General features: G+C 41.3%; 1 protein-coding gene across 1 annotated transcript; it reads right to left on the bottom strand.

Moving 5' to 3' along the window:
• Positions 1–15: 15 nt before the first annotated feature.
• chtf18 (CTF18, chromosome transmission fidelity factor 18 homolog (S. cerevisiae)) lies at positions 16–25,152 on the bottom strand. Its single transcript, XM_012873873.3, has 22 exons — positions 24,917–25,152; positions 23,902–23,982; positions 23,659–23,809; positions 23,370–23,559; positions 22,903–22,995; positions 19,351–19,403; positions 19,098–19,239; positions 18,772–18,996; positions 18,600–18,697; positions 18,400–18,523; positions 18,175–18,311; positions 16,259–16,352; positions 16,043–16,141; positions 15,833–15,963; positions 12,634–12,748; positions 12,321–12,545; positions 12,087–12,236; positions 9,870–10,000; positions 6,546–6,690; positions 6,363–6,458; positions 1,974–2,043; positions 16–345 (listed from the first exon to the last, which is right to left on the bottom strand). The coding sequence occupies exons 1-22, from the start codon at positions 25,002–25,004 to the stop codon at positions 224–226; spliced, it is 2,760 nt and encodes a 919-aa protein (XP_012729327.2). The 5' UTR covers positions 25,005–25,152; the 3' UTR covers positions 16–223.

Below are 25,152 nucleotides of genomic sequence, written 5' to 3'. Positions count from 1 at the left end.
TCCCTCTCGAACACATTGTTGCTTTTATGTTTATTTATTTTGGACTTTCCTGAATGCTGTTGCTTGCCGTGTGTGTCGGGGTGTGTGGTCCAACACTGAGCATCTTTCCTTTGGGTTCAAAGCAATGTCCTTTTTATTGGCTCTTTGCACCGTCGATCCAAATAAAGACTGTTTTGAATTAACGGAGCGCGTCCATGTCGAATCCATTTGTGCAGCAGGTGCGCTATAGCAGCTCTCTGATGTAAATGTTGCGTCTGACCGCGTTGGACATGCCCTCGTTGAACCGGAACCACACGTCGCTGTTGCCCACGGCCGTTCCCATCGCCAGGACGGCGCACTTCTCGCCTGCGGGGAGAGGAAACGGATCGTTTGAACATTGACTCTGGCCTGCGTGACAAAGTAAACCGTAGCTTATCAAAGGGACTAAAAAAAAAATCAGAAGAATAGAAGATGTTGTGGTGGTGATAACAGTAAATATCGTGATGTGTTGGTGGTATTGCTTCAGTTAGCTGAGGATTGCAGACATTTGTTTCTGCGCAGCTTCCTGAGGGTCCCACTATATTCAGTTTGAGGTCTGGGCCGTCACAGCTTCTGCTTTCACACTTGCTGATGATCAAGTTGATCAAGGACTTCAATTTTTAATTTAAAAGGCATAAGATGACAAAAAAAAAAAAAACTAACATCCTGATAAACAAATGGCATTTTGTTCATTCAGGTTTTCTTTTAACATCAACTTTTTTTTCTTGTCAGAGTGAGTTTACTTTGTAAAGGTTTTGAAGAGCGACAAAACAAAAGACAGACTAAAATTTTTTTTATGATTGCAGAAATCTGGTTAACTTTGCCCTTTTCTACATGTATGCATTCAACAGCATTTCAACTGTAATTTATGATACCAAGATAAAGTTTGGTGTCACAATAAACCCTCAAAATATTACAAAAATAATTACATGTCACATTGTAATAAAATCAAATCTGAGTGTCAATTAATACTGAATAGAAGTTCACATCGGAGAGCTTCCCCTTTAGTGTGTATGGAGTAAATCAGGATTGATCTGGATGACTCTGCAGCTTTAATGCAAGTCCAAAAACTCTCCTTTGGATCAAGATTGTGTCCCTAACTGCTTTGTGTCTTACAGGTTTTTTTTTATTACAGAAAACAGCTGCATCCTGCATCTAAAACGCAGAATAAAAGCAGAATGAAACACGAGGCTTAAGTTTAGCATAAAAACCTAACAGGACACTGATAATTACACGGCAGAAAGCGACGTGTCCTTGGAGGACACCAGCATATAAAATGTACTCAGACCGCGCTCTCGGTAATCAGCAAGGGCAGAAGGACACGCGGGATTTGGAGCAGCGGCTGTTTTTTTTTTCCACAGAATCTGGCTGTTGTTCCTACTCTGACCTACAAAGCGCTCCAGCTTTGCTTTTCCACCCTAATTACCCTACTGATTGATGGTTTTCTGGGAAGTTAGCAGCTTTAATGGGTACACTTTTAATTGCCACTGTTGCAGAATCTGGGCCTTGTGTACGCTCGATTCTTAAAAAAATAAAAAAATAACTCCGCGTGGTTGGATAACTGCAGAGAGAAGTTGCCAGTATTGCTAAAACTGAGCTATTCAGCAAATAAAGGTGTTAAAGACAGCAGCTGAAACAATAGTCCTCATAATATTTTCATCAGGATTCTGCAAGTATACAGCAGCACAGAGTACACTAATCTAATTTGGATAATAAAATTACATAAAATGGATTTTATTTTTGGATGTGCATATTTTTAAAAATGTCTCTGATGCTGTCCGGGCTGAAAAATGACCTGTAATGTCATACCTCTGGTGAGTTTGCAGCCTACATGAGCGCTAAATTAGAACCATAACATCTTTTATCAGCTCTGGTGGCGAAGGCCTGCTCCGTCCCTCGGGGCTTGAATAAATGAAGCCACAGTTATGTGTCTTTGCGCTCGTTGCCTACAGTACCTGAGTCTGAAGACTGCTCTGACTTCTGAGATTTGGGGGCGACGGCTCGGCCGAAGAAATCCACCTCTGGCTGCAAAACACAAACAGAATACGAGGAGGGGGTTAAGTGACGTGAGAAGGAAGTAAAAGAGGTCGGTATCAATGAACATTTATGCACGCCGCCATTTTTTATTAGCCTCATTTCACAATCAGGGGACTGTAAAATCCCAGCGGCTCCTCGTTATCCCCATTTCTGCCCTCGAGAGGCTCGATCACGTCATTACTGAACTATTAAAACACCATTAAAAATAGCATAAAAATAGCCGGCTTCTGATTGGGCAGTGTGGTGAAGGGTCATTTTTACTGCTTTACCTCCATCTGGACAGACTTAGAGCAGCTATGTCTCAAAATGTAGAACATTTAGTTTCATGAACTAAGGATTAAATTGAACAAAAAAAACAAAAAAACAATTGGACCGTTGCTCATTGGTCCAAAGTCCTCTTTTTAAAACAAAGTAAGTTTGCATTTCATTTGGAAAATAAGGTTTCAGAGTCTCGAGAGGCTCAGAATCCACGTTGCTTGCAGCCCAATGTAACATTTCCAAAGTCAGGGACGATGCACTGCAAAATCGGATCTAAAAATAAGTAAAAACTTTCTTAAAATTTGTGTTTTTGTCCTAGATTTGAGCAGGTAAATAAGATTATCTGCCAATGGAAGGAGTATTTTTACCCCTGAAATAAGATAATTAGATATACTGCACTTGAAATAGGACTATGGAGATGAATTGTTCCTATTTTAAGTGGAAAAATCCTATTCTATTGGCAAATCATCTTATTTACCTGCTCAAATCAAGGAAAATACAATCATTTCAAGAACATTTTACTTATTTTAAGTTCCATTTTTGCAGTGTGTGGAGTGCCACGTCACCTGCTGGTTCTGGTCCGCTAGGTTTTCTGACGTCCAATCAGCCTACGAGGACGTTTTACAGCACTTCATACTTCTCTCTGCTGACAAGTTTTATGGAGATGCTGATTTTATTTTCCAAAAGTTGGGCCAATGACCTCAGTATTCCTGTTCTGGATTGGCCAGCAGACTGGCCTGACCTCAACTGCATAGAGGATCGATAGAGTATCGTTGTTCAGAGGAAGACAAGAGATGCAGATGACCTGAATGGCGCTACCAGAACAACCTGGGCTTCCTGAACACCTCAGCAGAACCACAGGCTGATTGCCTCCAATGATGCAGGAACTCATGCAAAAGGAGCTCAGACCAAACATTGAGTGCCAAGAAAAGAACTAACTTTTCAGAAGCCTGACATTTCTTGTTATAATATTATTTATTTACTGATCATTTTACATTGATTTATGTAATATTCAAATTTTCTGGGGCACAGAATTTTAGTTTTTTGTCATCTGCAATCTAGAATCAAGCAGATTAACAAGAAATAAAGGCTTGAAATATTTACTCCATGCGTAATGAATCTAACGCAAGAGTTTCACTTTCTGAAATGAGTGAGAAAATATATTGAACCTTTTAAAGGGGACCTATTATGCATCCTTTGAAAAGGAGCTATAAGAAATTTACTGTAAAATCAACCTAAATCATTCTCATTTGTCACATGGGGTGGAACTAACATTCCCTATAAACGATCATCAACAATGTCTTAGTCAAGTTTTTCTCCTTTCAAACCTAGAGGTACAGTCTGTAATGACTTCTGTTCAGTGTGTAATCCGTGTTTACTTCCTGGTTACTCAGCCAATCACATGAGAGTTCCCAGGGTTCCCAACCTAGTGTTCTGTTTCACAACACTATGTGTCAGTATTACTTATTGTTCCTTTAAACATTTAGAATAAGCGAACTGCACATTGCACATAACTGTACTTTGTGTGGAGTGCAGGTAGGAAACGTGAATATAAGACTCCTAAGCTTTGGTTTTAAGGCTTTAAAAGTCTTAATATACCGTACGTTGACTGGTGCCATGCTCAGTTGCTTTAATATGATGCACCAGCACAAGCGAGTAATACAGATGGAGACTTTTTATTTTTATTTAGGGCAAGATTGTTACAGATAAGTAAACATATTCTTACAATGGAAAATGTTTTGTACCACACAAAGTATCTTTAATTTCTTAGTATAAATAGGACCACATTTGTTCATGACTTTTAATCAAATGCAGACTTTAGAGCACCATAGTTGACTTTTAAGTCATTTTTAAAAATTGGCTAAATACAGCGACTGTTTTCAAAGGAAGGCTGCCTGAGGTCCTGTTGCTACTGCAGAGAACAGACAAAAAAATTAAATCAGGAAATTTGCAAAAGGGATGGCCATCTTTTAATACGACAAAAGATGCAAAACCCCTTTTAAAATTTGAATTTACACATCCCTTTCATACATAAAATGTCACAAATTTGTTTAATTAAAATAGTGCATTATCATAATTTGTGCAGGCGGTATAAGGACATTTTTCTTTTTATTTTAGTTTGTTTTTTTGTTTCCATTTTTTGGCCCTCGAGTACTTTTGACCAGACAATTTTGGCCCACATGATGAAAAGTTTGGACCATTTTGGTGTAGAAGCAGTAGAGACCAAAATGGAAGTACAGAAACGTGCATAAAGTTAATTTTTCATAACGGGTCACAGGCCATGCAAATTCTCAGTTATCGGGGTCATTGCAACAGCAAACAGGTTTAAATCAGAGGCAACCGGACTTTCCTTCAGTTTTTTCTTCCTTTCCATGTCCTTAAAAAACAGCAGCGCTCCAACTATAGGCTGGTCAGAGCGAGCCACCAGAACTGACAGACTCCTGGATAGGAGCTCAAACGTTTTCAGAAAGAACCGAACAAAAGTCTGGTTGCCTCCTATTTAAGTCTGTTTGCTGTCATAATTAGTCACATTTATGTATATTCTAATTTTTGGAGCCGTATTTGTAAAAAATTATTTGAAACAGGAAAGAGAGTCAAAAAAATAGCCACAGAAATCTAATAACCAGACCTGATTAAAAGTCTCGAGGCCAAAAAGCAGGAAGATGGTCCTTTTTTTAATTTCTGAATCAAATTGTGGTTTGAGGGTCCAAAATAAATGCAGATTATCATCTCTCAGAAAGCAGGATAAGACATAAAAGTTTAAAATCTCAGCTGTCTCCTTCTCATTATTTACTCAGACCTGAAAGATGAGAAAAAAAAACTATTTCCACACTTTCAAATAAAACTATAGCTGCAGATTCTGCCGCCATATAAACTCCACAGAAAGGTGAACCTGTCAGAAAGTTTAGGAGGATTTCACCAACTCGGACTTTCTTGTTTTCTAACCCATGAAACGGGAGCAGAGGAGAGGAAACAGACTCAGACTCTGTTAATGATCCACAACGGGTTGAGGTCGTTCTTACTGCCGGCTAAAGCAGTTTAACTCTGTCCTGACCAAAATTATCTAAACTTCACCTCGGTTTATTTAGATTTTATGGGATTAATTTTTAAAAATGCTGGTTCTGAAGCTTTTTTTTTAAAAGACAACTTTGACTTTCAGTATTTGGCAGTTTTTCAGCATTACTGAATTTTTAAACAGTGGAATAACAACTAAAAGGCGAAAAAAAATGAAATAAATCACCCAAAATCTTTCTGTGTTGTTGGTAATGGCAACAGTTGTGGTCAAATATTACTTTTATCGCATGTTTTGTTCCCTTTTTCTGCACACATGGCTGTAAGATGAGCATCCATCTTTAAAAGACTTTACAGTGTTTATAGCTGCTCTGTGTTTTTAGCACTTTGAGATTAAAAAAATGTAAAGTGTGGTACAAATTCAGCTAATTACAATAACAACTTTTTTGTCATGTTTTCAGGAAACTGTAAAACTGTGACTGAATGTCGCTTCAGTAACAGCACCACAAAACAAGACAATTTAAAAACGGCCTCTACAGGACACCAATTACAGTTCATTAAAAAAAGTGTGATTTTTATCACTAAACTACACATATTTTCTAATTTAATAATATTTACTGATGCTCTTATGTAATCAACAGAGGAGAAAATAGTCACGGCATCAATTCTGCCAGGGTTTTCACCTTTAACTGGACTTTATTGTTGGCCTGAGGACATGGAAACAATAAATGCCCATCCTTGGTCCTCCCTCCCTACCCTGAACCCTGGTAATCTAACTTTGCTCGGGGGAAAATCAGCAGACACACAGGGGGGTTAAAAATGTCTCCGTAACTACTCTGGTACTTGGAAACGGTTCTTGTTGTCCAAACAAGCCTCGACAGCAGAACGAATCAATCCCCCACTCTCATTAATAACCAGCATAACGTGTAAAATCAGACACATGATCCAGTTTTTGTTTCCTTTTTCTGAACTTCAGCTGCCAGACGAAGCCCACATTTCTTCAAATTAAAAGCATTAAGTGTTTTTCTGTGTCTCACCCTGGTCTCCACTATGGCCTGTTTCACAATGTTCTCCAACCTCTGCTGATGGTTCCTGCTTTGTTTTGGAACAGCACTCTTTTTTTCTTCCTCTTTCTGCACAACAAACACATGAGGCACATGATGAATACTGTTAAATATTCCTCCTGTTTGGTCCTGATTGACCAGGCTTTGGCATCTCACCGCCACAGGGTTCCTCTGCAGCATCGTCTGCTCAGCTCTCCTCATCCTCTCCTGCTCCATCTCTCTGCTGATGGTCTGTTTGGCCTGATACGTCAGCTGCCGACGCGGCGGCAAGCCCGGAAACCTCGCCACGTCCTCGACGCGCCTGTACACACACAGAACGAACCTTAAAACATGATAACACCCAGGGAGAACGCTGAAGGGTGACAACAAACACCCCAAAATTTAACCATCATACAAATTTTCAGGGTCATTTTACTGCTTGTTTGACATCTAGGCTGAATCACATCTGCTGGGATTACAAAAACTTGTAAATAAGTCCTGTAGTAGCGATCAGTTAATGTAAATCCTTTTTTTAACGTCTTACAGACGAGTGATGCTAATTAGCTTCATACCTGTTTGGTTGCAAAAACAGCCAAGGTGGTGAAGGGATATACAAATGTTGGTTGAGACGTTTACCTCTCACACCAAGAAACCTATTAGAAGTGCTTTCATACCATCTAGTGGTCAGATTTTAGGTTTGCAGCTTTTTAGCAACACTGGACCATTAAGGAATGGAAAAAAAATAATACTAGTAATAATTAGTAACGCGTATTATTTGGGTACGTCAGATGTAGAAAATGTTAATGTATTTATTTGTATATTTGCATTTTAATTGTCTAGTTCTGAATCAGATGATTACTATAGATTACGAAGAAAATTTGTATAAATACCGGTAATGATGAATAAATAATTACAGAATGTAATACAATATTTCAAATTGTCTGGGACAGTGCAGTGAAGGGATTTTTCAGTATTTAGCTGTATTTGAAACACTAACGAAAAATAGTGATAGTTTAAAAACATAATAACACTGATTTCATATTGCGACAAGGGCGCTAGGAGCTCATGAGACTGTGGAGTAAAGGGGTTTTGCCGTATTTAGTTTCATTTAAAACACGAACAATGAAAAAGCAATGGTTAACAAAAATATCTTGACTCAATTTTAAGGTCTTACTTGAGCAACAGCTGCATCAATATGATAGTTAACGCAGTGGGCAATGGGCAGGGTTCTCGCCAGCGCATTCCAGCGTAATGGAGCGCTACGCTTGAAGTTGTCAAAGTTACGCTTAAATTAGACTGTTACGGTCATTTACAGTCAGTACGACACGGATGTTGGAGAGCAACATAAAAAAGTCAGTAAAGCTGTTGAACGTGCATCAGCGCAGCTATAAACCTCCTGATAACAACATAAGCTAATGCTAGCAGTTATTAGCCTGACGAACAGACCCCTTGGAGCTGCACTACGCAACTGTATGCTGCAGGAATGCATCCAGAGAAGCAGTAAAACGACCCACCAGTCCAGTCCCCCCCCCCCCCCCCCACCACCACCACCCGTTAGGCCGAGAGAGAAAAAACTCCTGTTGAGGACCCTGCTGGGATTGAAAAGTTTAATTCCTTAAATACCTAGAGTCGCTAATTAGCATCATACCTACATTTACACTAGCATTAGGTACAATGTTTAAATTTATGATCTTTGATTAATTTAACATCTAGCAAAAACAAATGATATAAATTTAGGCATTTAAGGGACTATTATTGTTGTTTTTTTTAATGAGGGTGCAGTAAGTCAAACCCCAAAATACAAATGAGAAGAAAGTTAAAGTACATAATTTACCTATAATTCAGAGGAAAATATTCCCCAATTATTATTTATTAGATTTTGCCATCGGAACAGAAGAAATAAAAAAAGTCCAGGAGAAAAAATAAATTTGAAATTCTGTTCATATTTAACGGGTTTTTTTCCATAGTAGAAAATAATAATAAAAAAAAACTATTCCAGACTTTTGAGTACTGTGTGGGAACCCTGTTTCAGGCAGTAAGTATAAAACTAAAATCCTGGTGGAAATATTTTTTAAAAGAAAGTAAACATGCCAATTTAATATAAATCAAAAACTACTGGCAGCCTTAATAGACATTAGTCCTTTAGAAAATGAAAGAAGGAATAAAGTTTGAAAAAATCCCACCTTTTTCCATGTTTCATGTTATTTTTTTCATAGTTATCAAGACCTGAAAAATTATAAAAGCAAAGTCCAAACTTTTCCAAACTAGCTAGGAACTCTGACACCAAGAACTTGATTTACATTTTTTATAGAAAGTGCACTGATATGAAAGTTTGGGTCAATATGTCAATATTAATATTGCTGTTATGGCCAATAACCAATATTTACAGACATTATATATATTCTAATATATTTCCCTTCCCTTGTGACATAAGTAATCACAATCCTGCGCTGCATCACTGTCACATGGTCACCCCCCCCCCCCCACCCCTCCTAGGAAATGCATGCAGAAACAGCAACAAGATGGAAATAAAGTTTATAATAGCCCAATACCGACATGAAAAAAAAAACAAAAAACTTTCCAATACCAATGTTTATGCCGATACATCGGGCATCCCTATTTTTTTTCTAGATGCTTCTCTTTATACCAACTCTTCAAAAGTTAGGTAAATAAAAACAACAGAAAAAGTTATGGCATATACAGGAGTGAGTTCACAGGTAGATGCAGAACCTCAATCCAAAAAAACAGTTCGAGGGATTAAAAGCTTTGTGATACTCACAGCATCTAAAATTAGTCTTATAATCATGATTCCACCAGAATCTGACCGAGTGGATCCGGGAAAAAGAGCGGTCCGATCAAACATTCCCACGTGTAGCAAACCTTTAGGCTGTCCGTGACTTTAAACGCTTATTTCCAAACTGGCCTTTCTCCACCTTTCCCCCCAAGAATCAGTCAGAGGGTGGTGTTGTGGTGCGCCAGCGAGGGCAGGTACAGGAAGGCGTAGAGCAGGAGCAGCAGCAGCAGAGCTAAAACCAGCGGCAGGCCCCAGTCGTTGGTGACCAGCACCTTATCGCAGCGCGCCTGCAGGAAGGAGCCGTCCTGGACGCCCGCCTCACCTTCAGCCTGTGCCGGCATGCTTGAGGAAACACGGTCTGACAAAACTCCCAGTCTCAGGTGGGCTCAGGAGACAATGCGATACGGGTGGAAGGTAAATAAAAGGTCCTAAAGGTGAACTGAAAGTCCAGATCCGACTCTATTCTAACACATTTCTGCTCTATGAGTGTTTAATTCCTCCATCGTTGGTCAATCCGACTCCAGCACAGCAGTGAGGGCTTTGCTGTTTGCTACCTTGCTCTGACACCACACACACACACACACACACCCATCAGGTAATAAGGGGATTATTCTCTAAGCCGTTATGTGGACCGGAGCAGTGACCTTCAACACCCCAAAACGACACACATCCGCTGGGCGGACGGCGGGCTGCGTGCGCATACTCACGGCTCCAGCACGTAGGTGTACTGCCCCTCAGGTGTGCGGTCCTGCCTGTACGCGAGGTTGTAGGCCAGCATGGTGTTGATCAGCTCGCGCATCTGTTCCTTCTCCCTGCTGCTGAACAGCTGCGGATTCACCTGGAAGAAACCGAGGCTGTTAAAACGGCAGGTTGGTGTGGTATTAAAGATAAAACGAGAGGATGATGGATCATTCTTCCATTGTTTTTAAATGTGAAAAGGTGATGCATGTCCTGTAAGTTCAAGCACTGAGGAAATGCCTAGAAGAAATCAATGCCTGGATGTGCCAAAATTTTCTTCAGTTGAATAAAAACAAAACAGAAGCAATAATTTTTGGACCAATAGAGGAGAGATCAGAAGTTAGCACACAGCTTCAGCTGCTTCAGCTAGAAACCACTGATCAGGTCCGAAATCTGGGAGTAGTGATGGACTCAGACCTGAACCTCCAAAAGCATCTAAAGACAGTTACAAGGTCGGCTTTCTATCACCTGATGAACTTTTCCAGGATTAAAGGACTGATGTCTCAGCAGGATCTGGAAAAACTAATCCATGCGTTTATATTTAGTAGAATAGATTACTGCAACGGTGTCTTCACAGGTCTGCCTAAAAAGTGGATCAGACAGCTGCAGCTGATCCAGAACGCTGCTGCCCGTGTCCTCACTAAGACTAAGAAAGTAGAGAACATCACCCCAGTTCTAAAGTCCTTACACTGGCTCCCTGAATCTCAGAGAATAGACTTTAAAATACTTCTGTTAGTCTATAAATCCTTAAATGGCTTAGCACCTAAATACATCACAGACTTGTTATCAGTGTATCAACCCTCCAGACCACTAAGGTCTTCTGGCTCCAGCCTGCTCTGCATACCTAGAACCAGAACTAAACACGGAGAAGCAGCATTTAGTTCCTATGCTCCACTTATCTGGAACAAACTTCCAGAAAACTGTAAAAGTGCTGAAAGCCTGAGTTCCTTTAAATCGAGATTAAAAACACATTTGTTTAAAATTGTCTTTGAATGTTCAAGTTAAACTGTTTTAATGTTTTTAAATGTTCTTTTTTTTGTTTCTACATTCTATCCCTACTTGCTTTTATTCCTATATTTTAATCATGTAAAGCACTTTGCATTGTCTCTGTACTGAATTGTGCTATATAAATAAATTTGCCTTGCCTTGTAAGATTTAACTAAAAATGTAAATAAATATATAATTATGCGTTACAGGAGTGAATTGGGGCTGCAGCTGCAGCAATGCGGGCGCTGAGCCAGTCTGCTGTGCTGAAGAAAGAGCAGAGCCAAAAAGCAAAGCTCTCGATTTACCGGCCCGTCTACTTTCCGAGCCTCACCTGTGGTCACGAGATACGGATCGTGTCCGAAAGAACAACATCCTGGACATAAGCGGCCAAAATGAGCTAAACGGAAGAGCAGAACATTTAACCGAATTTGCAATGTAAATTGCAATTTTAAAAATCGGCATTTCCAAGTCGCAGGTGTCTGCGATTTTTGGCTATGTAACAATTACTGGATTAGACGCATCCTTCTACGTTTAAAGTGGGTTTGCCTCCACAGAGCTGCAGCAGTGAGATAAACTAATTTATTACTTGTTTTAGAGTTTATATAATCAATACTTTTATAGCAGAACGTTTCAGAAATCTCACCATAGCATTAAGTTCTGGCCAAACTGTTTGTAGACTTGTTTGTTGGACTGATGTCCAACTCAATTAAGCCCATTCTCTTGAAAAATAATATTCTGTTTAATAAAAACTTGTTTTAAATAGTCCTTGTTAAAAAGCATCCTTTTCTACAGGCCATTTTTGTAACTTGTGGTTAAAGCAGAGAGAAGACAAAATTAAATCGCTGAAATATAATCGCAATTTTGATTTTTGTCAAAATCCCCCAGAACCGGCTGGAGGGACAATAAATCCCCCAGAATGAGCTGGAGGAGGTGGCTGACCCGATCTTAGATAATCAGGAAACAGTGAACAGGAAAAAGTAATGAATAAAAAAAACGTGATTTTAAAAATTGGAAACCATTGTTGAAACGACCCTTTGATCCATTTAGGCTTCATGAGGTCACACCTGCCATCTTCTACAATGAATTTGAATAATAAGGCCTGGCTGTCAGAGGAAAAAAAGTTCATAACTGATTTTAATTTAACCTTTTTATTTTTATTTTTTTCTAATATAAGACCCCAACAAATGCTTTTAACCTACAGGTCGTAGCTTCGGGCAGATGATGTCAAGAAGCAGCGTGAGAACGTCAAGAGTCAGGCTCAGCTGGCCGATCCTCGCTCTGATGCCCGCAGGGATGTCAGCCAACATGGTGGACAAAGCGTTCCCGCTGCTGAGGAGCCGCGTCGAGGCCTGGAGACGACACAGTTAAAAAAAACTTCCCCGCTTTGCTCCACGTTCCGTTAAACCTCCCAGATCCATGCAGACGGCCGGTACCTCGTGTTGGCTGTGAGGGTAGCTGATGCGGGGCACGTGGGTGTGGGCGAACAGGAAGTGGAACGTCACCGACAGGAAGGGCAGGTATCTCATCAGCGTGAAGTTCTGCCCGTGCAGAATCGTTTGGGTCAGCCTGTCGGAGAACGTCAGCCAATCCAGAGCCTCGCACACGCTCTGCAGGTTGGGGTCCCTCACTCGCATGGACAAATAGTTCTCATAGAGGCCCTGGAGGACGGAGGAGAGTCGTTTGGAGGATCCTCGGTGCAGAAACTGAAGGAGAAAACGTCGTGGAGAAGCAGGCGCGGTTTATTACCTGAGAGACCTTTTCATATTCTCCACTTGATGAAGCGAGGTGCAGGATGTGCTGGAACCGCTGGAACCCGCCTCCTGAGCCCGGGGCCTCCTCAAAGGCTTCGCCGATACGTTTTCTGGTAAACACAAAACCATCTTTACACAAACAGCATGGGGGAAAAAAAAAACAAAACAAAAAAACGGCATCTCGGGAGGCTTCATAATTGATTTTAAAAATTAAAAACCAGATTCACTGCTGCCTACAGGTCTGCACACTTGTGTTGAGGCGCTTCTGATTGTGCTGCTTGTTGTGTCGCAACACTTCTGCTTTAACAGGTCAAAAGCACAAAATGGAAACATTTCACAGCATTTGCTAAAACAAACAGAGTAAGAAAATAAAAAATAAAAATGTTACACTGCAAAAACGGTACTAAAAATAACTAAAATTTTCTTGAAATTAGCGCATTTATCCTTGATTTGAGCTGGTAAATAAGATGATCTGCCAATGGAATAAGATTTATGCACTTAAAATAGGAACAACTCATCTCCATCATCTTATTTCAAGTGCAGTATATCTAATTATCTTATTTTAGGGGTCAAAATACTCATTCTATTGGCAGCAATAACAAAACTAAATGCAACCAAAAATAACCATTAATTATCATGTCTGATGTGTGTGACAATGTGCTATTTTTAATTTTTTTTAGTTGTTTTTATCAGTTATTTGTTATTTATTTCTTATATTGTGTGTAAATTGAGGGACAGAGATTTATTTATTATTTATTTATTATTGTTTTTTTAAACATATGCACGGATCGATGGCACTTTTTAAATTTCGTTGTTCTTGTGACAATGACAATAAAGTTTTCATTTATTCATTCATAATCGTATTTACCTGCTCAAATCAAGGACAAACGCACTAATTTCAAGAATTTTTTTTACTTATTTTTAGTTCTGTTTTTGCAGTGTAGCCTGGTAGTGTTCATAATTTCTGACATTTTATCTTCAAACGTCGACAATGAATGGTAATAATTTCCCTAAAATGATGTATAGCGATATAATATAACCTGCTTAATTTTTTTAATATGAAACCAACAGCCAGTCGCGTTATTTTCTCATTATAATCCGTAAGTCAGAGCTCAGTTTGGTGAAGAAAGCCGTAGAAAAAAGGGGAGACACCTAAGAGTGCATTTACACAAGCCCCCTTTAGTCTGCTTTAATCGGACTCTGGTTCGCTCGCTCAGAAAGTTTGGCTCGTTTGGGGAGGTGTGGATTTGCAATCGAACTACGATGCGGACCAAAAAACAAACTTGGGCCCTGCAACCACACGGCTAAAAGCTGAAGCCAGTCTATTTTCTTTACATTTTCCCGCTAAAGGAAGCTGTGCTGCCGATCAACCTCTTTTCTTCTGTATTTCATGGTGCAGCGCCCCCCACAGGCGACGAGTTGAACAGGTTGGTCATAAGGTTTGGTTTGTTTGATAAAAGGCAGCGCGAAAGCAAACCGCACCAGCTGAAAATCTGTAATTTTGTGCCCAATCGCACCGAGTCTAACCGGACTATCAGGTGTGAAAACGACTCTAAATGCCTTCCTGATATAGATTTCAAGATCTCATCCCAAGTTCTGTCATAATTAGAGAACAAAAATGGCACAATTACACTTAAAAATTTATTTCCCAACTTTGACAAATTTAGAAAGGCAGAAATAAAGCGGTGGCATCACAAATTTTTGTCACATGGGCCAAAATAATGAGTTCAAAAGCACAGACTGGTAAAAAAAAAAAAAAAAAAACCAAAAAGAGGACTTTACTTGCTCAACATTAAACTCGGCATGCAAAATCTTACTTAAACAAATAAATAAATCAGATGAGTGTTCATGAAAGAGGGAGAGATCGATATGTTGTGGTGAAGAGAGCCGATTTACCGGTCGATCTACGTTCCTACCCTCATCTATGGTCACGAGCTTTGGGTCGTGACCGAAAGAACGAGATCCCGGATACAAGCGGCTGAAATGAGTTTTCTCCGTAGTGTGTCTGGGCTCTCCCTTAGAGATAGGGTGAGGAGCTCAGTCATCCGGGGAGGACTCAGAGTAGAGCCGCTGCTCCTCCACGTCGAGAGGAGCCAGTTGAGGTGGCTCGTGCATCTGGTCAGGATGCCTCCTGGACGCCTCCCTGGTGAGGTGTTCCGGGCACGTCCCACCGGGAGGAGGCCCAGGGGAAGACCCAGGACACGCTGGAGGGACTATGTCTCCCGGCTGGCCTGGGAACGCCTTGGGATTCCTCCTGAGGAGCTGGCCCAAGTGGCCGGGGAGAGGGACGTCTGGGCCTCCCTACTGAAGCTGCTACCCCCGCGACCCGACCCCGGATAAGCAGAAGAAGAAGATTGTTGTTTAAGAAACGATGTGTTCACAGAGGCTGTTTGGAAGAGAAGGTCTCGGTACGGTTTCTTTTGGGCCGCAGCATGGAGCCATTGCTCTGTTTACATCCACACCAACGACTTAGTTTAAAATGGACGAAAACACCCACTGCAAAAACAGAACTAATAATAAGTACTATTTTCTTAAAATTAGTGTATCTGTCCTTGATTTGAGCAGGTAAATAAGATCATCTGCCAATGGAATAAGATTTTTGCACTTAAAATAGGAACAAGTCATCTCCATCATCTTATTTCAAGTGCAGTTTATCTAATTATCTTAGTTTAGGGGTCAAAATACTGATTCCATTGGTAGATAATATTTATTTACCTGCTCAAATCTAGGACAAAAACACAAATTTTAAGAACATTTTACTTGTTTTTAGATCCGTTTTTGTAGTGCCCCAGGTCACTCACTCAGGTTTTCTGGATTTTGATTTTAAGCTGTTCGACGTTTGTTTCCAGGAATTGTCTGCAGCTGCTAAATTGACTAGGAGCTTAAGGCAAGCTCTTCAGTAAAGTAGCAAAAAAAAAAAAAAAAACATTTCACTTATTTTGAGTGAAATACCTAAAGTATTAGTTAATTGTTTTTCCTGTAATTATTTAAACTTTTCAGAAGTGCTGAACGTTTAGTCGCTCCCCCCATATTAATGTTGCTGCATCTACATTCAACCCAAAGATAACTGCAGTCAAAGACCCTCTAAACGAAAAGATCTCAGGCTCTTCTGCAGGTTCTCTGCTAGACTTTTAAAACGCCGACATGTCTACAACCAGCTGTCCGGAACACGACTCACAGTGCAGACCGTTTACCGTTTTGTACGTGGCAACTGGAAGATCTCCTGCCACAGGTAGAACAAGCCTTTATTCTGGTCCTTCTGCCCGACGGAGACCCTCTGAATGGTCCTGGAGTCCAGCTGCTTCAGGCCACGACCGTGCAGGAACTGCCCAGACAACATACACTAAATACGGTGCAATGCAATGTTGCGCAGACAGAGGTTTCCTCGGCGAACTACCGGGCACCTGTAGCGTGTTGATGCAGGAGCGGATGTCGTTATCGGTCTTCTCACACAAAGACATCAAAGCGCCTGCGTCCGCCTTCAGGCCCTGCCGCGTGGAGATCTGCAAGCGCAAAGAAGATATAACCTCTAGACGACATGATGGACAGTCTGATCCTTCAAACCGGCGTCCCTGTGCAAGAGTTTGTGTCTGTGCGAGTTTAAATGGTTAAATACTGACCTCTGCCAATCTCTGAGTGAGGCGGGAAGGTTGAGTTTGAGGGAAAGCCAGAAGAAAAGCCTGTTGCCTGAGAGATCTGAGAGCAGGAACATAGCTGAAAGAAAGAAAACGTAGAAAGTGATGGACAGATGTGAAAAAGAGAGTACACCCTCTGTCAGTGCTGAGGTTTTATGTATTGGAACCAGAGTTCTTTACTCGGTTCTAGATTTAAAGATCCAAATCTAACCTCAGCAGTATAAAAGCAGATTCATCACGGTCAATATTTATTAAACAAAGGTAAAGCTAAAATGCAAACTATGTAGGTGGAAAAACTGAGGACACCCCAGGATTGTAGAATCTGCATTGGCAGCAATATATTGTTATGTTTGTTTCCTGAAATTATCGGCTCTTTCACATCGTTGTGGGGGAAATCTGGCCGTCTTCACAACACCGGTTCAGTTCATTGGGTTATGTGAACATTTATTCTGCGCATCACCAGGCTGAGGTCTGGAGTTAAAGCAAGATGTAATAACCGGGACCTTTTAGTTTTCTTGGTTACTTTTCCTTCCCTTTCACTGGGCAAAGAGTATGGATGTTCCTCCATTTCAACTAAAAATGACAAACAGAATGATCTACATTCGTCTTTGCTTGTTTTTTACTCCTCCTTCACTGACAGCATGTCTTCATAGGAGACAGATGGGTGAAACGCATATGGCTGACAAGTTTGCCCCCTTTCAGCTACTGAAATCAGACATGGCGACACAACATGGCACAGTGGTTGGTACTCTTGCCTCACAGCAAGAAAGTCTGGGGTTCGAGTCCTGGGTCTTACTGTGTGGAGTTTGCATGTTCTCCTGTTTCCCCTACCACTAAAGACATGCTGGTCGGCCATTAGTGACGGCTCAGGCTGAGATACGACAATTTTGTTGTATGTACCTCGTATGTATAATAGGGCTGGCTATCATCTAGAATTAGGTGATTCGATACGATTCTCGATATATAGCTCTGCTCAGCTTCATTTGATTTTACTCCAATATCGATATTTATTAATTCCCAAAGTCATTCAATCAACAAAACCAGCCAAATATTATATTTATGTTCAGTTTATTGAACACTGATATATTAGCAGGAAAATATAATGCATTTAACGTATCACAGGAACCAAATATGGGCCCAAACGTCTGATTTTAGGGAAGAAGGCGCTTAGAAAATCCTGTCGGCCGTTCCGCAAATTTGTCTCACTTGCACTTCCTCACTGTGAACGGTAATGGTGCTCTGTAATATCGCCCTCTATGGGTTGGGAGGTATATATCGATATTGAAAGCCAGAATATCGATATTAAATCGTTTTAAAAAACAGTGATATTAATATTTGTATCGATTTTTATGCACAGCCCTAGTGTGTAAAGACTAATAAAGCACTTTATCCTAATATGGCGTCTCCCAGTGGGTGCACTGTATTGACAAATTACTAACTCTAAATTATGAGAACGCTTTCATTTTTTAAGTGAAGTTTTTATACTTTGCTAGAATATGTATTTATAAAAGCAATACTTGATTTTTTGCAAATTGAAACCCAATGTCCCTGTAAACTGGGCCATAACAACAAATTGATTAATTTTGTTTTTTAGACGTTCGGCTGCAGATTTGCTGCCGTGTTTGGATCATTTGGTCCCGTCCGAGACCCGGTTTGTGCCAAACTTCAGCCGTCGGGAAGATGGACTCCCCGTTTATTCTAGAATATGTAAAGAAGGGTTGGGGACTCACGGTTGACTCTACGACTGCAGGGCAGCCAGGTACAGTGAATGAAAAACAAGCCCAAACCACCACCCCTCCACCACCGTGCTCAACAGCTGGGGTTAGGGGTTTGTTTGCTGCAGAACAACGCCCTCAAACCTTGAAGCATAATTTGCTGTTAAATGTCACTGTTTATCTTACAGGTCGTTACAGATGCAGATGATTGGACGAAGCAGTATAGACTCCTTCTTCTTCTTCTTCTTTGCTGCCTCCGTGCCGGTCTCCCCACCGTGTCCGTCTTTCCTGTTCAGCACCGATAACAGTATGTTGATGGCGGCCTGCGGAGGGAGGACACACGTTTAAAACCGCTCCCAGTCACCTAGCCTAGCATCTCATTTCCGACAGAGCGTGGCGTCCTGAAGGTACCGCGGGCGCTCCGTCGATCTCGTCAATAATCAAGCAGTTCGGCCTCTCGTTGGCTCCTAAAACGGATTTCATCTGAGTCGCCGTGTCGATGCGTTTCTGGAAGACCTCTGCGCTGCGATCATCGCTGCAGAAACGGAAGAACGCTCAAATCAGGGTTAAAGTTCTCGTTGAAGTGCTTTATTTGTTGTAGGAGGTCTGACCTGGCGTTGATTTCCACCACGTTGTACCCAGCATGCTTTGCTATGACGTGAGCCAACGTGGTCTTCCCTAAACCGGGGGGACCTGAGAGTAACGCCACCTAGAGGGGAACACGGACGTGTCAGGATCCACGTTGGCTCGATGGAAACCGCGTCGACGGTGCAGCGGCTCTACCTTGTGTTTGGGTCGTTTGTGCTGGTCCAGTTCAGCCTCCAGGATCTCCTCAATCATCTCGACTTTGCTCTTGAAGCGGTTCTGATTCTGACCGCCCTGGTTGGATTTGAAGGAGTTCTGATTGGCCGCCTGTCTGTCGGAGCGCGCGGGGCGGGACTTCTTCTCTCTGCCGAACACCACGGTGTCCCACAGCTTCAGCCACTTCAGCAGACAGCGGTTGGTGAACTGGCGCGAAGGAAGGAGCAAAGAACATGAGCCCCCTGAATCCTGAGACGGGGATTATTCTGGGTTTAGTTTGACGCAGAGAGCGAACGGGGATGTCTTACGTCGTCGCTGAGAAGCTCCGTGTAGTGACGCGGTGAGAATCTGTCCACCCACAGTCGGGATGTGCGTCCCTCTGCGTCTCCAGGGTCCTCGTTCTCCTCGTCCTCTGGGTTTTCAGACTCGGCAAACACCTCGTTCACAGTGCTGAGGTGGGATGCGGTCAAATGGGGGACAAAAAATAAATAAAAAAAAGACAGTGTAACATCCATCTCTTTTCTGTGTGTGTTTCTGCGAGAGAAAAGGTGAGTTTGTTACCTGACCAGCAGCTCAGAGAGACGCTGTGATTCCTCAACAACCTGCTGGTGGCGCTGCAGGATGAAAAGTAACAAAAAAGAAGGAATTTACTGTCTTGAGTTTTGTCGTCATCTTCTTTCAGCTTTTCCCTCTCAGGGGTGGCCAGAGTGAGACATCCGTCTCCATCTAGCCCTGACTTAATGTGTCTTCTTCTCTCACACCATCTACCTTCATGTCCTCTTTCACTCCATCCATAAATCTCCCTTTGGACCTCCTGTCTGGCTGTTCCAGCGATGTACTCACTATCCCTCCACTGGACATGTCCAATCCATCCCAGTCTGGCCTCTCTAGCTTTATCTCCAATGCGTCTAACATGAGCGGTCCCTCTGATTTACTCATTCCTGACCCTCTCCGTCCTCGTCAATCCCAGGGAGAACCTCAACAGCTTCATCTCTGCCTCCTGTCTCTAAACATGTTCTGCATTTACTGGAATAACCTGAAATTTGGAGTGTCGCTAAGTCTATTTGATTGAAACCTTGTAACGTCACCAAAATGTATGTGCACAGTGGCTCTAGAAGCTGCACACATCTTCTAGAGAGCCCTACACTGATCAGCTTTAGAGCTCAACTCAAACTATGGATGAAAACAAACCAGTCATGTGACCACTAAACTTTTAACATTTTCCTTGTGATGCTTATATTGTATATTATATGTTCTTTCTTATGTATTTGCCTGCCTAGGGACTACGGATGAAAATTAGCTTTGTAGCTATAATCCATCATATTTACATTTGTTTTTATACTGATGTTCATTAATGTGCTTTGTCCCTATTCAAATAAATAAATAAATAAAATAAATAAATAAATAAATAAACACATCCCTGAGACGGCCTCTCCATAATATACCTCACAATGTGAGCACATACGCAGATTTAATTACAGATTCTCAATGGACCTTCCTAAAAGTAGAATTTCCTCCCAATGAAGCCACCTCTGCTGTTCCGGACATTTAGCTGGACTCCCCTTGGAAGCTTAAATCTTCATCTTCGGCTTTCTAGCTGACAGCTGAAGGTTTTGAAACAAAAGCGACGTGTATTGATATCTTTTCATAGTTTCACCCACCTCTAAGAAAAAAAAAAAAAAAACACCCCAGTTATAATAAATACTATATTCATTCCAAAAATGAAACGTCTTCAACTACAGAAAACAAGTCCAGTTGCTTTGTTTTTTACTTTTTTTTGGAATGAGAATGACCTGAATGACTGAGAATCTTCACCAGCATAAATACTATATTAAAAAAAGGCCAACAACCTTATCATAATGCTGCCGTCATCATGCTTCACTGCCTATTGTCTTTTTTTTTTGGTAACGTGGCGTGTTAACTTTTATTTGTTTATCAACATCTCTGTTATCTCTGAGTCTTTTTCTTTGTCTGTTTGCATGTCTGCCACACCGCGCTCTCACGCAGCCAGGGTCACTTCCTCCTCCCAGCGGGCTGCACAAAGGCTCCAGTTACCCAGCGCCACTTCCCTTCCCCTCGGGCATCTGTGATGTGTTGCTTTTTGTGTTTGGGGTTTTCTTTTATGCACAGAAGGGAGCGTTTTGTTTATCACCTTGGCAACCCTGAAATTAATTTATTTCAGGGTAAATAAAGTTTCAGTTTTCAGCAAACGGATGGATGACTGTGTGGCTGGATGGATTGGAAACAGAGGATTGAAATGATGGATGCATGACAAATAAATATTTTCCTTTATAGATCCACAGAGAAGAAATGTGCTTCTGTGTTTAACCCAGCCCTTACGCCTGGTTTAGGCTTGACGCATCTGCGAGGTCCACCCAGCCATACTTCCCCTGGACAGGAATTGCCGTCACTTTTGGAAGAAACTCAGAGCATTTAAAATGTTGCTATTTTCTACGTGTAGTGGGTAGGGCTGGGCGGTATGGACCAAAAGTCATATCCCGATATATTTAGGTTCAATATCGATATACGATATATATACCGATATTTTTTCCGCAAAGTTAGAGCTGTAAAATGAAATGTTCAGTCAAATATGTTATTGAAAACTCACTACTCAAATATCAATAAAATGTAAACATAAAACTGGAGTGCCTTTTTTGAAATCAAAGCTCCGTAAGGTGCACATTTAAATAAAAAAATATCTTAAATAAAAATAGCCTATAAAATAAAATAGGTCAATCTTTTTCTGAAATAAATATATCTCTATAAGAAAAGTAGTGTGCAGTTCCACAGCAGTGCAGAGATGGGAGCAGTGCAAAGAGCTCCGGTCAGCAGCTTGCATGGAGCAAGGATCACGGCGCAAATTTGAACTATATCGACATATGCGATATGGTCTAATCCCATATCGCATTTTAAAATATATCGATATATAATTTATATCGATATATCGCCCAGCCCTAGTAGCGGGGTGTATGCCTCGGCGTAGGAGCTGCCCTCTAGACTCTAGGAGAACAGTACTACTTCGGTGGAAGAGCTGCGGGACGTACGTCAAGCATTAAACGACCTTTAGGGTGCAGTGTGCGCATGGGGAGCAAGCTTTGGTCAAAGGTTTTGCTTTTGGACCCAGAGTGACAATTTGCTGCCTCTCCAAGATGCAAACACCAAAATTCACTACGCCACAACTCTCACTGACATATGAATGTGTTCTTACTGCCGTGACCTATTCAGCAACGGATCCGACCCACTTAACCAGTTAAGAGGTTAGGGAGTTCGTCTTGCAGTTGCAGGTTCGATCCCCCGCACTGACTGTCTCTGTCATTGTGTCCTTGGGCAAGACACTTTACCCACATTGCCTGCTGGTGGTTGTCTGAGGGTCCGGTGGCGCCGGTGCATGGCAGCCTCGCCTCTGTCAGTCCGCCCCAGGGCAGCTGTAGCTACTAACATAGCTCACCACCGTCAGACTAATTAAAGCGCTATACAAGTACAAGCCATTTACTATTTAGGCAAAAAAAATTTTTAAGAGGGCAAGCCGCACGGAGCATCGATACGCACCAACTGCTGTATTATTATGACCTGAAAAATAAATTAATATATCTCAAATTAAGCTTGGGTCAAAACAAGATTGGTATATAGTAGGGTTGTCGAAATTTTCAATGTCTTAATATAAACAATACAAAAAAATTATTATTCAAAAATACAGATTTGCATGAAAATCTATAAACTGACTCATTCACACCCGCCCAAAGTGTTGCACCCCCGTCTCCTCCCTGCAGCCGCTCACCTGACCCAAATCAGCGGCTGCTGGAAGTTTTTAAGTCATGTGGAGAACAGCCAGAAGACAACATGCAACCCTCTTTATACACAAGATAAACACAAAAGCATTGTTCACAGAAACCTTCCCAGGCAGACTAATAAATAAATAAATTAAATGCTAGCATGTAGCTAGACAGTGAGGGCGTAAACCTGTCAGACAACATGAGCTAACGCTAGCTGTTACTAGCTGGAGGGACACTTACAGACCGTTACTGCTGGTCTGAACTCCCCTTTGTGAAGCGCAGTGCTGCCCCACGCTCTGCTGTTCTCTGTTAATATCCAGAGGTAGTTTTAAACACTCACCCTCTCTGCCTCCTGCTCTCTCAGGACTCTTATTGGCAACGCGAGCAGTCCCAGTCCACCAGAGGAGTTTGGCACTATCCTCGAGTCTGCAGTCTGAAAGTGGCCAGAAACACACAGATCAACCTGGAAGGCTTAGAGACTTAGACTTACAAAAACGAAATGTCGTTGCACACAGCTTACAACATTGTAATGAGATTGCAATTGAAATAAAATAACATATAGAGCGCAGCAGTGATAAGAATGTAACAGTGCAGGAGAAAAAAAGTGTGCAGAAGAATGTTCAACCATGTTTATAGTGCAAAGATAATGGTGCAAAAAAAAAAAAAAGGCCTAATTTTGAAAAGTCCAATGTTGGTAGCGCAAAATAATAATGGTGCAAAAATGCAGAAATGCAGTAAACGCTCTGGGCAGACTCTAACGGACCTGGGTTTATATAAAGCAGGCAGGGTTAGTGAGGTGTGAATAACCTTTGTATCCGTCTCTTCCTTCTGTCGGAGGTAGACCCGATTCCCAGACGAATCCGTCACAGTGATAAACTCTCCCTCCAAAGGCGGTCGCTTCAGCACACGTGTGGAGGCTGGGGTTGGCGTGACGGCTCGCCTGGGTGTCTCTGGGATTTCAGCAAAGCCACTGATATCCAACACAGCAGCAGTAGACCTACAACACAAACCAATAAATGTCATGCAGCCGTTTAACGGCAATACTGATGTTTTTTTTTCTTTTAAATCCCAACATTCCCCACGTAACTTCTGCTACCTGGAGGTATTTGACGGCTCATACTGCTCAGGAGAGGACGGAGGCGTGATGTCATCAGGCTGTGACGGCACATTCCTCTCTTGAGTTTGTGATCCGTTGAAAAGACGCTTAGCCACGCCGGCATCGCCCTTCTGCCTCTTTGCCTTTGGAGCTGAAAAATATATGTTTAAATCAAATAGTAACAGTAGTAAACAAAAGGTGAATAAATAATAAATAATGTAAATAATAAAAGGCAGAACTCACTGCTGGGCTGATCGTGCAGAAGGTGCTCTATGTCTGAAATGTCGTCCTGTTTCGGACGCTTCGCCGGCTTGGAGGTTTCTTCTGGAGGGTGAAATTATAATCTGTCATGTTCTTCTCTTCAGTAGCTACTGCATTAAAATCTCCTATGACTATGAATACGGCATCTCAAACATAAACATTCCACCTTAAAAAGCAAATTGGATTAAAACTTCGCAGATCCGTATTCCCAGTTTGGGTCAAATTTGTGCAGTCTCCACGCAGACGCGTCACACAACAGCCTTCTGGACCATTTATCCAGACAGAACTGCCGTAACAGAGTCACGTTTTCAGCTCCTCGACTGAGATTGACTGATTTGGCTGTAGGATCACGGTTATACTCTTTTGAAAGACGTATTTGTGCCCAAACTTTAACTTTCTGCTGAAGTCTTGAGATATTGCTCCAATAAGCGCACCAGTCCCTCAAGCAGCAGAAAAAAATGCATTTCTAGACATGCCTCGATTTAACTCAAACATTTTTGCACTAATCATAATCTTATGACACCAAGATCTGGACTTTATCAAATGGTTTAAAGAAACAGTAATCTTAATTAATTTGAAGTAACTAATGTTTTAAAAAACAAAACAAGAACAACTCTCAATTATTTTGGCATTTAGTCAAATAAAAGTCTTGTAATCACTAATTGATCTAAAATGGGTTCACTGGTTCACTGCTTTCGCTATAGTGTTGATATTTAATACTCATGTAAAAACTTTATTGGAGACTACTTTGGGATTATTTCAAATTCAATAGACACAGAATAGAATAGGTGTCGCGGGGAAAAAAAGACTAGGTTAAACATATAAAAACACGCTGGAAAAGTCTTATATAAAACAACAAAAAAAATAAAAGCTTTCAAATTTGTCATTTCCACACAAATAAATAAAATAAATATTTCACTTTAACAGATAGGTTAACCCTACTTGCTGCAAACTAAACAGTAATTTAACGCTGGTTATATCTAGTTTGTAGACTCACCTTCCATCTCAGCTAACACTTCCAGCTCGTCAGCAAACTGCTCCTCGAACTGGTCCTCAATCTCAAAAAGCTCGTCGTATTCGTCCATTTTTAGATCGCGTTTGATAAACAAAAAAAACGGAAATAGAACCACGAAGGCTGTTGAAAAGTAATGGAAACGTTGCTTTTTATCAACGTTTTACATTCAGCCTCGATAGTAGCTGCCCTGACAGAAAAAAGTTCGCGGTAGTTTTTTG

The sequence above is a fragment of the Fundulus heteroclitus genome, chromosome 5, assembly GCF_011125445.2.
Source record: "Fundulus heteroclitus isolate FHET01 chromosome 5, MU-UCD_Fhet_4.1, whole genome shotgun sequence".
Classification (NCBI taxonomy): domain Eukaryota; kingdom Metazoa; phylum Chordata; class Actinopteri; order Cyprinodontiformes; family Fundulidae; genus Fundulus; species Fundulus heteroclitus.
This window is presented reverse-complemented; position numbering and strand designations above follow the sequence as displayed.